Source organism: Eptesicus fuscus, chromosome 18 (genome assembly GCF_027574615.1).
Source record: "Eptesicus fuscus isolate TK198812 chromosome 18, DD_ASM_mEF_20220401, whole genome shotgun sequence".
NCBI classification, from domain to species: domain Eukaryota; kingdom Metazoa; phylum Chordata; class Mammalia; order Chiroptera; family Vespertilionidae; genus Eptesicus; species Eptesicus fuscus.
In genome coordinates this window covers 2,533,604-2,548,756 of record NC_072490.1, presented here as the reverse complement: position 1 = coordinate 2,548,756, position 15,153 = coordinate 2,533,604, and the positions used below count along the sequence as shown (strand labels likewise).

General features: G+C 51.6%; 1 protein-coding gene across 1 annotated transcript in view; it reads right to left on the bottom strand.

The window, feature by feature from the left end:
• DOCK3 (dedicator of cytokinesis 3) overlaps positions 1-15,153 on the bottom strand; it is a 182,893-nt gene that overhangs the window by 57,914 nt on the left and 109,826 nt on the right. Inside the window, exons 14-16 of the mRNA XM_028132514.2 lie at positions 10,498-10,586; positions 6,134-6,259; positions 1,145-1,269 (exon numbers count right to left, since the gene is read on the bottom strand). Of these exons, the coding sequence (XP_027988315.2) occupies positions 1,145-1,269; positions 6,134-6,259; positions 10,498-10,586 (340 nt within the window). The remainder of the gene's footprint in view (positions 1-1,144; positions 1,270-6,133; positions 6,260-10,497; positions 10,587-15,153) is intronic.

The following is a 15,153-nucleotide window of genomic DNA, read 5'->3' as shown; positions in this document are numbered from 1 at the left end:
GCGCTGAGTTGGGTACCTGATTCCCGGAGGTGGGTCCCGCAACCTCACCGAGAAAGGAAACAGTGGACTCCGTGGGAGAATTCAACTGTGCATGGCGCACGGCCAGATCAGAAAGAGAATGAAATGCTCAAGTGGAGGAGCTGGCTTCCTCACCGCCCTTAGCCCTGTGCTGTGCTGGCACCTTAGGCTGCCCCAGCGGGCTGTCCTTGGCTACAACAAGGAAGGCCAAGTTTAACCTGACCCGGGTTCCCAAACATTGCCCTGAAGATGCGCCGGGGCTGCCTCCTGGGAGGCCGGGCCGCCCCAGCAATGTTTGGGAACCTGCACGGACAGCTCTGCTGACCTCGGCAGGACTCCCATGCAAACAGTGGACGTGCCTGGGTCCCGGAGGTGCGTTTTGAAAGTGACAAATCACTGTTCTGACCACCATTTCAACATTCTCCTCTATTTCTTCCTTGCGCTGGGAGGTGATTTTGGCTAATTTCACCCTTTTCTCCTGTAAAATGTGGATGATTGTTCTTGTTCTGCCCATCTCACAGGGCTGCTGTCAACACACAAGAGTGAGGTCTGAAACACTGACTTGCAGTCCATCAAGTGCTCTGCAAACGAGGCCGTGAATCGCGAGGAACCGCACCCCGACATGACTGAGGGGAAACTGACACCGACAACAGGAAAGCAGCGCCAGGCCTTCACTTTCAACGAGTGACAGGATCCCTGCGGCGCACTGGCCGCAAGTGATCGTAGGGCTTGAGCCTGCTGTCCCGTGTCCCGGAACTTGGCACCAGCCGGCGAGGACCTAAGTCTTGCCCTGGACCAGAGCAAATGGAACTTCCTGTAGTAGCTCAAGGATGAAGAGTGGGATCTAGCAAGTTACAGGAAGTAGGCAGCTCGATGCGAGGGCAACAGGTGGGACAGACTAGAGGGAGCAGGTCTAAGCTGGAGCAGACACCAGGAGGAATGCTAGAGGCTGAGACTGGGAGTCGTCAGCAGGGCGCGCCTAGGGCTCCCTGGCGAAGGAAGAGGCAAGCAGAACGCACACGGGCGATCCGAGCCCAGTCCTGCCCGAGGGTCCTGGACAATGTCCACGGAACAGGAAGGCTATTTCAGGGTCAGCCTCCGTTCCAAACTGGCTGGCAAGCCTTACCTTCAAGATTTCTCCATCTGCATAAAGCACGTACATGGTCACTTCAATATTCTTCTGCACACTCTTTCCCCCTCTCTCGAAATCCCCCTTCTCCAGGGTTAGGTACAGGTCATTGCGGATGTCGCCTGTGGGGGAAGAAATGCCATGTCTCCGTGACCCCAGAAGCCACACTGTCCCCTGTGCATGGAGGACCAGGCTAGCGATGGCGCCTCCGGGGTTCGGGTGAGTGCTCAGGGCATTCCAAGCTTGGTTAATAACGATGGACACCCTACAGTTCCAGGGAGTGGCACGCGGTTGCTCAGCCACGTGCTCAGTCTGCGCCCCGCAGGGCTGAGCACAGCTTGTGCGCGCGGGCAGGGCGGGCAGAGCACCTTCTCAGAGGGCAGGTGGCTGCTCAGGCTCTCCCCCCTCCAGGAGAGTAGCTGCTATCTCAGCCTCCACAGAGATTCTAGAACCCACTGTAATCAGGTCTTGTCTATGTCTTAACTAGTCCCTCGTCCTCCCCCTAAGGAAAGTTGTTTTTGATTTTCTAGGTTTTCTTTCTGCAGCCCTCAACGCTGCTGAGTCTGACCTGAGTCACCTGCTCCCTCCTCCTGGAGGCCTAGCTCCCAGGCCCCTGCCTGCTCAGTGCCGGCCGGTCACCGGACTACCTGGCGGTCTTTCCTGTGTGACAAGTGCCTGGGAGCCGGTGACGCTCCTCCAGAGGCACAGGTGCTGGAGCCCCGGGGGGCCATCTGCTGTGTTCTGGCTGCTTCCCTGGGCCCTGGCGCCAGCTATGCTGCCCGTATCTGCTGCTCGAGACAGGCAGAAGCTGGAACTGCGGCCCGAGATGACCGAAGTCACGCCTGCCTCTCTGGGGTGGGCTGCCTGTTGCTGTGTGAGAAGAGCCTCTGTACTGCTCTAAGGTTCCCCATACGCACACGGTGAGTTTTAGTCCCACTTTCTAAAGGGCTTCCGACTAAAAAACAACAAAAACATGGTAAAGGCTGTGGGGGAGGGGTGTCTTCCAAGGAAGAAAGCAGCATGGGAAGCCGGGAAGGCCGAGGGAAGACATGCCGGCACCTCCAGAGAGCGACTGAGCGCAGAGCTAACTTGCACAGCAGGCCCTTCAGAGCCAGCAGCTTTCCAGTCGTTCCTTAGAAACACGGGCACATCTGACCGGCTCATGCCTCGGAACCAGTGAAACAGGCTTTGATTCGGGTTAGCGAGTGAGCGTTCTGGCTGCGTCCGACAGGGCCGAGGGCCTGCTTTCTAACTGCGGGAGTGTCTGCGGATCTCGTGCGCATGACACGGCGCCAGGCCAGGCCTGGCACACACCGTGGGCTCCTGAGGCCTTCACGATCAGGCCTTCTCCTCTTCAGGTTACCTTCCTATCCCGGAGTGCAGTCATGGTGCTTTGGTCGCATAAACGAAGCTCTCAAAAGACTTTGGCTCAAGTAGGGAAGAGCGGCCCACAAGAAGGGACTAATGAACAGCGCAGAGCAAGCCGTCCTGTTCCTCGAGGGGCCCCGGGGCCACCACGCAGAGGACCGTCCTGAAAGCCGCACGCCAATGCCTGCGGGAGGCGCCAATGCCTGCGGGAGGCGGGCCGTGAGGCCTGTCCTCGCTGCCGCCCAGGCGCTCCTCTGTGCCAGGCGGAGCCTCCACTTTGAGTCCTGCCACATCGCTCACAGAGCACGCAGGCCTGCGGGGACGAGGACAAGCAGGAGAGGGGCAACTCAAATTTATCAACTTGCTACTGTCAGGATAGAAGCCAAATAAAACCGTCCTGAAAGTAAGATTCGAAATTAACTGGGAACGTTGCTGTGGGTTATTGCTATTATAATGGGATAAATCAAGGTCGGTTATACCTTTAATTTTTACAATTGAAACAGAAATGCCAGAGCCTTCTTGTGATAAGAAACCTTTTAGTCGCCGAAACCAGTTTGGCTCAGTGGATAGAGCATCAGTCTGCGGACTGAAGGGTCCCGGGTTCGATTCCGGTCAAGGGCATGTACATTGGTTGCGGGCACATCCCCAGTGGGAGGTGTGCAGGAGGCAGCTGGTCAATGTTTCTCTCTCATCGATGTTTCTAGCTCTCTATCCCTCTCCCTTCCTCTCTGTAAAAAAAATCAATAAAAATGTTAAAAAAAACACACAATCTTTTAGTTACACATTAGTTTTTCTATGGAGTTTAAATAATTATTCAATTTCTAGACTGATTTGGCAAAAAAAAGTGAATAGTCTAGAGAATTTTAATGTATAACCTAGAGAATAGGTGCTTTGCTTAAATATTATCCTGGTTTTAACCAGAACTCTCTGGAAATTACTTTCAAGGTAATCCACATGACTTTTATTATTTTTTAAAAAAAATATTTTTATTGATTTGAGAGAGGAAGGGAGAGGGAGAGAGAAACATCAATGATGAGAGAGAATCATTGATCTGCTGCCTCTGGCAGGAACAGGGATCAAGCCCGCAACCCGGGCATATGCCCTGACCGTGAATCGAACCGTGACCTCCTGGCTTGTAGGTCAACGCTCAACCACTGAGCCACGCTGGCCCGGCAGGTTCTTTGTTTTTCTAACCATGTCTTCTGTGTCACAGGTCTCCTGGTTATATTGTTATGAAGTCAGTGACGTTCCCTGCTGTAACAGGGTGACAGGGATGGGCACAGTGACCTCACTATATATGATAATTCCTTTCTTGGGCTGACGATGTGATGATCTTTCAACCTGTTGTGGGCCAGATGTGACCATTCCTAAACCATCCCTTAAGCGTACCGCCAAGGCCTCGTCTGACACTCACACGGCCCGGGTCCTCTGCACCACTCCGTGAGGACAGCGTTCTTTCAAAGACCGTGCGTGCCTTCGTGCGAGGCGTGCCCAGCAGAGCTGCAAAGAGAAGCTTCCTGCCCTTCTGGCTCTTTGTGGCTTGGACTAAGCCTAGCACTTCCTGTCCAATGGGAGTGGCTGACCTGTCCCATAAAAACCTTCCTCTGAGCTGTACCCCTCGGGCTTGGTAAGGGTTCCTCAACATTCCCAGGTCTCCTTCGCTTCCTCAGATCTTAGTGATCACCCAAAGGAACCCGCAGTCTTCTAGGCTGGGCTGGTGGCTTCTCTTCTTACATCTTGTCAGTACCCCAAAGGGTGAGGCTGATGAAGGATTAATAATGTACATGACGCCCACCCCAGTATTGAAACATTCCATGGAACAAATGAAGATGGAAACAAAGCAGGCAAAAAGCAGACAGGACACACAAAAGCAGGAACTTACACCCAACTATCTTCATCTCTGCACCAGAAAGAAAGGGGCGAGAATGAGGGGACAGCACAGAGAGAAACAAGAACAATTAAGACAAACAGGAAAAGAGAATAAAACATCACTTGCAGGTCGGCGATGAAGCATGCGCTTTTTACCAGGGGTCAAAGCCAAGGAGAGTGTTTCTGAGCAGCAGGGAGGACTCAGAGCCCCTAGAGGGACAGCATGTCTCTGCTCACTTGGTCTTAAGTGTGAAGACTAACAGGAAGGAAATGTCCGAATCTTAGACATAAAAGAAAGGAGGACTTGAAGCACATCTCTTACATATACGACTCCCCCTCCTGAGGCTGGGTATCTAATCTAAAAGATCACCAGGCCAATCTGGGTGACCACCAGCTCTTCCTTCCATGGCACGTTGCCAAGAAGCCGGGGACTACACCTGGGCTCTTTCCCCGATCACCAGGGCCAAGCAGGGCTGAGAGATGGTCCAGGACAGGAGAGGGGACACACCCGCGAAGGCCTCACATCGACAGCAGCCACACCAAAGCCTTTCATGAGCATCAGGCCTCCGTAGCTGTAAAAACACCAGTGAAGGTGGAACTGGCTGAGCGGCCCCGGTTCCCACCCGAGGGCGCTCCTCGTGTGCATGAGCAGATGACGCTCTCCCAGCAGCTTGCTCTGCTCGCACAGGTCTGTGGAGCGGCACCCAAGGAGCAGAAAACACGTCTGGGCCTGGTGTGCGAGGTGGGAGGCAGCTGGGGGCCGTCACAGGGGCCTTCTCTGTGCTCAGGCCACACTCCCCTTGGGGACGTGCTGGCCAACATTTACAACAGAATTCGGGTCACCACGAAGAATCCAGACGGGATGTTCACAGTGCTCACAGTCAGTCAGTCTAGCCTGGCCTGGCCTTCTACACAGAAGCAAACAAGTTGTAGCGGATCATTAAAACTCAGCGGAAAGGGCAGATTCATACCTCCTGTCATCTGTCCAGATAACCAGCAATTTGTCTCTTCTGATTTTCCTCGCTTTGTTCACATCTTCTCTGGTTATCAGACCGCCTGCCACCCCTCTGAGACCCCCCCCCCCTTTACCTTCCCTCACTCCTGCAGCCCCTTGGCTCCGATGGCCTGGCTGACCCACTTCTCCAGCTCTTCTCACATCTGCCTGACTAGGAAATATGAACCTAGATTGACCTGCTGGACCCCCACTTTCTGCCTTGGGTCTCCTCTGAGCATTAGATGAGGGGGTGGGAGGTTGGGATATTCCTGAGAAACTGGCCAGGTCGTACAACCCCACCCACAAAGCCTAATTGATACCATTTGTCTTACCCACTTTTCTAAAACGTTAAAGTGCACCTGCTAGTCCCACAGGAAGCGGACTCAGCACTACTCCAGGCACACACTGGGTTCTTCTTCCCCGTAAAGAGGGAGTTCCTGTGAGCCACGCCCTCCGAGGGAGAGTGCGGGAAAGAGGAGGGGGAAAGGCCTCGCATGAAGTTCTTGGGCGGTTGCTGCCACCCACTCCACTCAGACAGCTCCGCCCGTCGGCCACCGGAGGTGGGCTTCTGGGAAAGGACAAATACCAACAGGAGCCCAGGGGCCGCTGGCTGCAGACAGTCGGCACCCGGACTGGGACGCCGAGGTTTTCAGTGGCTCAGGGCTCCTCCACAGCAGAGTTCGGCAACCGCTGACCAGACGCGCACGGGACTCCATCCTAACCCCCTCCCACCCAGCCCGAGAAGTTCTACCTACCTGGCATGATGACATCAGGAAACCCCAACTTCCTTGTAATCGCCAATCCCCTGCTGAATATCATGGGGTTTTCCCTCCGTATCTGTTCCATGTCTCCACGAAGAAGCTGAAGAGAAATGATAAGGCCTGCAAAACAAGAGCAGTTTCTCCCTCAGACCCACGTTTCGCCTGTCCTGTGGTCCTAGAAAAGACAGAGCCACATTGTTTTCCAGAGGAAAATGTGCAAAGTTCAGCATTTTTCTTGAGAAAAATATTGATGCAGAAAATATATATTATTCTGAAGAAACATCCCAGAAAGCTAAAGGAAGGTAAGTCAAGATGACCTCAATGACCCAGAGAACTCGTCTAGTGAACACAGACGGGGGTCCTGGAGCCTGAGTTCCTTTCTCTCTCTCACCCAGCATGCAGCCCAGGGCCGGGCTGGGTCCTACTGAGTACTGAGTGGGAGGGCCGACCACATGAACTGTGCATGTAGGGCCCAGAGAAGCCTCCGGAAACCACAGCAGCCTAGGACAGTGTGACCGAGGAGACCCGTGGCAGGGTGTCCCACCAGCTGGAAGCGAACACTCAGAGATGCTGGGTTATGCCAGGAGTATGCCAAAGTGTCGGAAGCAGTGCGCCCGTTTAACCTGGCACCGTCTTGTAAAGGGAACAGCAGAGCAGACACCACATTGCTCCTGCAGGGAACCCCGCAGTGCACGGAAAAGAAGGGGTGTTGCTGTGAAGCTAGGTCAGCCATGTCTCAGACTCTGTGAGCCTTTCTTCAGAACTTGGGAGAATCTGTAACGTCCCCTCAGGCACGCTGCCTTCTGGCTCATTACTTGTACCCCTGGAGTTTTGCACAAAGTAAGAATCCTCTGGAAACTGCCCCCTTCCCTGCCCCCCAAGGGGCCCCTCGCAACCACTGGCTAGAAGGCTGTGAGGTCAAGCCTAGATGGGAGTTAGGAAGTGCCTCCAAGACTCAATGAGATTAGCTGCTGACAGGATACATTCAGGTACTAGTCAGCAGGAAGCAACCTGGTGGCTGCAGAAACTTGGGAGTTGAGCAGGAAACGAACATCTATAACTGGGGGGAGCTGTTATGACCATCAGGACAATCAGAAGAGTGATGGCTAGGAGGAGACAGTGACAAGAGAAGCTGCAGAGTAAGAGTGGGAGAGGGAGAGGGATGGACAAGTGGAGAAAGAAGTCCAATAGAAGAGTCACAGGCACTAGGAATATGTACTCTCACCGCGGGGCAGGGGAGGAAATACCACAGCCCAGCCAGAGCCTCAAGATGACCTCACTGCTTCAGCGAGTGGGCTCCCGCTCCCCAAGAAACCTGTGATTATGTCTATGATGGGCCAGGTGTCATTTACACCAGATCGCAGGGCCCTAAAAGCAGACCCATGGCATTCACTTAGCATTGTGGGCAGATAATCAGTGTTTGGGGTTTTGACCACGCTAAAGTAATTTTTTACAGCCTAATCACTTGGTAGACTCAAGTACAGTTAGTTTATGAACCTGAAAGGCTGGGGTCCAGAATCCAGACCGCAGTGATCTCTGTAGAGGAGAGCAGCCTGGGAGGTACTCAGCCCTTCTCCCCTCCCCCTCCCCGACCAGCTCATCTATCTGCAGTGTCTGTACACAGCTATCAAACCTCTTTCTCTGGGTGAACAGGAACCCACACACCTAGGGATGGCCTACTGGAACTGCTAAAAGTTAGGTCTGTGGCTACATACGTAAGAGGCCAACAATGGACACGAGGAGCCACATACATTAAAGCTGCACCTAAGAGAGTTCCTGCCAAATGATACATTAACTCTCAGCTCGCAAACCAACGTAGCAATTTTTTCTGCATTTTCATATGATATGACTTAAAGGGAAAACACTGTGACTTCTGAAACAAAAAGGACATTTAACAAAGATGGGTGACAGCAACAGCAAAGTAAATTATTTTTTTGTGTGTAAATAAGTCTCTTTATGCCCTCGCTGGTTTTGCTCAGTGGATAGTGTCGGCCTGCAGACAGAAGGGTCCCAGGTTCGATTCCAGTCAAGGGCACATGCCTGAGTTGCAGGCTCGGTCCAACGTGCAGAAGGCAGCCAATCAATGATTCCCTTTCATCACTGATGTTTCTCTCTCTCTCTTCCTCTCCCCTCCTCCCTGAAACCAATAAAAAAATATTAAAAAAAGAAGTCTCTTTAAGTAAAGAGACTTATAAAGACCTGAACTGTTCCCCTTGCGCAACCTGTGGAATTCTCTGACGTGAAGACCCAGAGCCACGCTGTGGAAGACGCAGGGCAGAAGCTTGGTAAGAGAGTGGAAAGGCCAGGGGCCTGAAGTCTAGACACCTGGGCTTTCTTGTTCAGCCGCGAAGTAACTTCATTGAGCATCAGTTTCCGTGTTTATTTAGGAAAGAGGTGAAAAGGTAATTCCCAATCTCACCAGCTTCCGAGCCAAGCCCTGCCGAGAACCAGGCAGACACACAATCCAAACCGCAGAGGCTCCGGCTCCTTCTGGCTTTCCCAATGCGTGGAGCCCTCCTCCCACAACGGCCATCCTGACCGAGGCACCCCAAGTCTGCGGTGCCCCCAGCACCGGAGGAACAAGCACTTTTCTTTTTCTTTAAAATATGTGTTTATTGATTTTAGAGCGAGAGGGAGGGAGAGAGGGCTAGAAACATCGATGCAAGAGAAACATTAACCGGCTGCCTCCTACACGCCCCCTACTGGGGATCAAGCCCACAACCCAGGCATGTGCCCTGACCAGGAATCGAGCCGATGACCTCTTGGTGCATGGGACGATGCTCAACTGAGCCACACTGGCCGGGCGAACATGCTTTTCTAAAACGGTTTCAACAGCCAGTGCCGGTGAGTTCTGGACAAAACCCCCCGATACTGAGGATGGCACAGTCCCTGCTCATTCTGGGGAGTAAGACCAAAGTCAGCATCATAACCTGGTGAGGTGACGGTAAAACTGCCCTGTCAGCTGTTGCTTTTAATGTGTTATTACCACCATCTCACGTTTAAAATGTTCTCCATGTTTTAATCATATCATGTGTCAAGAAATTACAGTCAAGGGCTGCTCTTTATAACACAAATCAGTAAATAAAGCAAGGAACATGATAAATATTGATGTGAAGGGTAGTTTTCCAAATTGCTAGTAAGTTTCAACACTTGAAAAACAAGATTTCACTGCCTCTTGCTTTAGCCTCATTTTAGTGAGGAATATGGACTCCCTCCTTCATCACACTGCATGGAGCTCTTTGGCATCGAGCACACCCTTTAGAGAAACAGTCCCTTAAAACAACAGTGAGAGGCCCTGAGGGCCCCATGCTACAGAGCTGCAGGCGAATGAAGGACCCCCAGCTGAGGTCTCAGCCTGCAGTCTCTGGTGTGGGGCAGCTCTAAGGACTCTCCACTGGAATATCTGCCCCCCCTGACAGACGGGGTCAAGTTCTCAACAGCTCTGGGAACTGCCAGGCCTTGCAGTGGCTTTACACTGTCATTTAGGGCCAACTTTTTATTTACAAGTCTATGGAAGTTAAAACAAATAAGGTTATGTAAGAGATTATGAAATAACTTAGAGGTTAAAAACTGTCAAGAGAAACATGGTTGCATGTAAATTTGAGAGCTACCTTTAGGGTATATAAAAGTTCATAGGCTTTTAAGTAGTGCTTCTAATTTAATCAAGCAATTAATATTCGATTTATAAAACAACCATTCTAATGTGCAGAACTGCACCACAATTTAGACAGAAATATATAAATAGGGCTTTAAAAGAAAAGGAGGAAAAAGGAAGAAGTTGAGCTAAGATGGAATCTGCCTTGTGATAAAGATGCTCCATTCCAGCGGTCGCCAACCTTTTGGACCTCACGGACCACCAATGTCCGCGGACCACCGGTTGGCGACCGCTGGAATCTACTCAGCTCCAGAGTGACTGACGGTGGCCGAACAGTCCCGATTCTCGCTGTGTCAGGCTTTCCTGGTGAGGCTAACACTAAACAGGAGGAGGAGAAGAGAGAGTAACATCTGTCTCTTTCGGGGGCTGGGGGTAATCTCTGCTCAGGAAAAGACAGACTCCACAATGTGACAGACCCTGCAACACTTCTGCTCACTCGGGATTGACAATGCAACTCACGTTACTTATCAGAGCACATGGAACCGGTCAGAGAAAAAACTGGAAATGCATTTTGTTTGTAATTAATTAAGAAAGGTCTCAAATGATCACAAAAAGAAATAGAGAGTCCCTGGGGAGGAGAAGGAATGTCTGCAGGGAACTGAACTTTACACGTGGCCGCTGATCAGCACAAATCGAGTAGGTGCGAGATCAGCAACTGCAAATACAACACACTGCTGTGTGTGTAGCCAGAGAAGTACGTCACCGTGGCTGGCGCTGGGGGCGGAGTACTTGGCGCTGGACTTGCGGATGATGTTCTCGTGGATCTGCGACCACTCGCCCTCGTTGTTGCACCTGGAAGAGGAGGACAAGGCTTAGAGCTCTCAAGGGTCTTAACCACCTGCTCCGACGGCCCAGTTCCAGCGTGTGACACACAGCGAAGGGCACTTCACACTCACTCCCCAAGAAGCAAGTGTCTCACCGAGTTACACAAGGCTCGTTTTCTGCGGAGGCACACAGACAACTCACACCTGGGGGATTCTAAAATAAATCTCTAGAAATATTGTTCAAGGGGGAAATACCCTCTCTTCTCAAGTAGCATTCTCCCACCTGTCACGTTTTCTTCTTTTCTAGTTTCTTGCACTTACACACACATACACACACACACACACCAAACACACACCACACACACATACACACACACCAAAACACACACACACACACACACACACACACACACCACACACACACTCCCCACACACACACACCCCAAACACACACACACACACACACACACACACACACACCACACACACACCCCTCAAACACACACACACCACACACACACACCCCAAACACACACACACACACACACCAACACACACACACACACACACACACACACACCACACACACACTCCCCACACACACACACCCCAAACACACACACACACACACACACACACACACACACACACACCACACACACACCCCTCAAACACACACACACACACACACACACACACACACCAAACACAAACAACCAACGAAGACGGGGCTCAGAGGCAAGTCCCTGTGGAGGAAACAGCTCCTCTCGGGGAGTTCTGCTCAGAAACGGACGTGCCCGGCGCTGGCTCTACTGCCCATCAGCTGTCATGTTGCCCCAAGAGGAAGCCCTGCTGAGCAAGGGCCATGTGCAGATCTGCTTGTGGCTCTCTCTCAGGCAGGCCAACATCCTAAAAGCCGTTTGGGAGAGCAGTGGGCGTGGCTCACTGTGACACCCTCTGCAGTCAGGGGAAGGAGGGCTGAGCAGAGAAGGCAGATGCCTACATATGGGAGAATGGCGTCTGGACTGGGACCAAAGAGAATGAGGAACAACACTGCACCCCTACTCACGCATGGCAGTCTAGGGTCTTCCCCCTAAAGGGCAGCTCAAGGGCTGCAGCCACACAACCCCTGGTGCAGCTCAGGAGCAGAGACGAGCGATTCCTCCGCCTGATGCAGACACGTCAATGAAACAACTGGAATCAGACCAGGGTCAACCCCTGAAAATTCCATGTGACACTGGCAGTCCCACAGTCCTGGCCCCACCCCTGCCCCTGCTGGATGGGGAGGTAGGACCCACTGACCCCAGAAAGCAGGACCCAGGGACAAAGGAAAGCCACAGGGTCTTTCCATGATTGCTCAGAGGGTGGAGTCCAGCCCGCCACTTCCAAGAAGAAACCTCAGGCAGTACGTCACGTGGACAAAGCAGTGGGAGCCCGACGGCTTTCTAAGGAAAGGGGCTTGTGCAGAGGCCACGCCGAGGCCAAGGAGGCTGGTCACTAGCTTAACTGTGCTGCTGGGTCGGTGGCTCTTCGGACCCTCCCGGCAGTACACACAGCCTGCAGAGAACTGGCAAGACAAGGTTCTCAGGAGTTCCGGAGGCTAACTTCCTGCTCCCAGAACCCTTCCAACAAAGGGAGGGGGAGTGTCTTTAAAAGGATCGCTGTGATTTAGCAACTCAGCTGGAGTGAAAGCCAGAGGCTGGCAGCAGCACGTGCCGCCCTCCTGTCTGCCGCGCACAGCCCTCCTCCAACCAGTCCCCGCATCAGAGAAGTGCCCGGCTGGCGGACTCAAGGTTGTCTTTCTGTCAGTTTCTTGTCACTTTCTAGCTTTACAGATCAGTAGTAATTTAACAGAACTCTGACTACAGTTTGTCATAAATAACGTCCTGTCCCCCCCCTCCCGCCCCCATTTCAAAGGAAGAGTCTTGAAAATTAACTCCCTGCCTCCCAAACAGACTCACTGGTGCCTTGGCAGTGGAGTAGAGCCAGTGCTTTGCTGACCACATCAACAGCGACTGTATTATTTCACTCACATGTACCTTCCCCAACACATACAACTCAGATGCCGGACAACGGATGGCTTGTCCCTTAACTATTGGTGGCCTCATAGCTCTGCCTTCAGCCCATTTCCTTCTTCCCCTACAAGCTGCCTGGGCAACCCCACCTACTCTCATCGTTCCAGCCACCACCAGAAGTTGCCAAACCACAAAGCAGTGTCTGCAGCCCAGACTCACGCCTAAGTTCCCGGCCCACATGGCGACGAGAGCGCTTTGGTCATCTCCCCGCCACCTGTCTGCTCCCAGAGACTCCCTCCCACCGAGGGGAACCCACTGGTTCCCTCCAGCAGACCCTTCCACTGTCCCCACGGCCTGAGAGTCTGCTCTAGTCTGTCACAGCGGACCCCCCTCTTGGTGTCGGCTTCAGCCAGGATCACCTCTCCTGATCCAGGTGGCCATCCCGCTGGCCTCTCAGACAGCTCCCTTTCCAGAATGCCGAGAGGAGCTCCAGTCATTTGAAACTGAGTGCACGTGGTGTCATCGGCACCTTCTGACCAATCATGAGGCTATTTTGTAAGGGAAAATTATAAATGGAAGCATTTATTAAATAATCAAACGAGTTGTGATTATAATCAGGCATGATTATGTCACCCAATCAAATTAATATTTAGAGCGTGATTACTGATGCTGATAATTTACCCTCAGTCTTAAGCTGCCTGAGAGATGGTCTGGCTTTAGCTCCTGGACACACTTCTCCTTTCATGTTCGAGGCTCCGGGTTCAACAGGCCCTGCGCCTGCTGGAGACCCTGTCCCTATGGCCCCGAGGAAAGATATGGCATCTACATCGGACGAAGCAACATAGCGTGGTTCAATGTGTGATTTTTAAGGTTTGATTGATTGAATTTTAGTTGATTAAAATTCTACAACAGATTTTTACCCTTGCAAAAGCCTGTCCTGGCCAAGGCTCAAACACTAGTAACTGTAGCCGTTAGTAAACCTTTTAAGCTTCCAACTCCACCTAACCGACGTGTCCCCTGGAACTTCCTGGAAAAACCGCTTCGCCGGAGGGCTGGCTGCACGGGGCTGAGTGGATTTACAAGACGAGCCCGAGGCCCGCACCTAAGCCCAGCCGCGCACACATGCAGCCGGGAGGCGGTGTGAAGGTCTCTTCCATTTCCACGTGGAAAAGTTAGCCTCTGTTCTCACTCTCTCACTGCTTCAAAAGTGTTAAACTATCTTCTCTATGAAAACATTGTTCTTTAGTTTTCCAGAGTTGATACAGTAGACACAGCTCATAAGCAGCAGCTAAGCAAAAGCTACATACGAACCCCACTTTTCCGCAAAGTGACAGGCTGGCACTGAGAGCTGTTTGAGAAGCGATTAGCTCCATTACGCCTGACAGCCGCATTTCCAGAGGGATGCTGTGCAGGCCTCTGGCACAACACGAATTGGCACTGAGGCAAGAACAGCTCAGACACGCACGGAGATGCCAGCCCCAGGGCTGCCTATACACCCTTTAGACAGAGTGAAGCAAGATGGTGATCAAGTTTGGATTTCTGTTTTAGTCCTTTTCAAAATGAGAAGGGTGTATCAAGAAGCAGGTTCCCTGCGGCCAGCATGACTCAGTGGTTGAATGTCAACCTGGTCAAGGTTTGAATCCCAGTCAGGGCACATGCCCGGGTTGCGGGCTCCATCCCCAGTGTTGAGTGTGCAGGATGCAGCCGATCAATGATTCTCTCTCATCACTCATGTTTCCATTTCTCTCTCCTTCTCCCTTCCTCTCTGAAATCAATAAAAATATATTGAAGAAAAAAAAAAAAAGCAGATTCCCACCCCCCATCAACGAGGAGATTTGGTATATGGAGAAAGTCTGTGCTTGGCGCATGAAAGGGAGAGAAACCCACCAGTGTTTCCTTTGTAAGTTACCATTCCAAAAGAAGAGCCTCATCTCATCAAATGCGTGACTCTGAATGGAGCTAAGGGAAACAGGTGGTAAGGAGATATGGCTTTTTGTTTAATTCCTAAAATGCGGTTCATTATATAAAGGCCTACATTAAGTGTAATTGTGGATTAAGTTCACTGCATGCCTGAACCAGACAGAACAGATTGTACAGAAAAATATCCATACAATGGTATGGTGAAGCTATATTAGCATGGTGATTGACAGATTTAACTTGGAAAAACAATATTTGGTTAAAACCAAAATAGGACAGATTTTTAAAAACATTCTCCCAGCATTATACTTGTTTTTAAAACTCATTAAACTCACCATGTTTTCAGCATCCCTATTCACGCCTTAGTCTTAGAAGCAGAGACAGACAATATGACTGGAACCTGTTTTTTATGTTTCCCCCTTTTTGTTAACTAGAGTCAGGATGCAATGCACTGCTCCTGCAGGACTGGTCCCTGGGCTGACGAACACAAAAAATAACGCATGCCTGGCTGGAGGGCTTATAGATCCGGGGTGGCAGAGTGAAGGGTGAAACCCGGCTCCTCAGAAAACCTGGCTTTTCTTTAAAGCAGGGCAACCTGACTCATGCTCTTTCTTTGAAACCAGCTGTTACCATAGCTGTGGGCAAGCATTAGACACAGAAGAC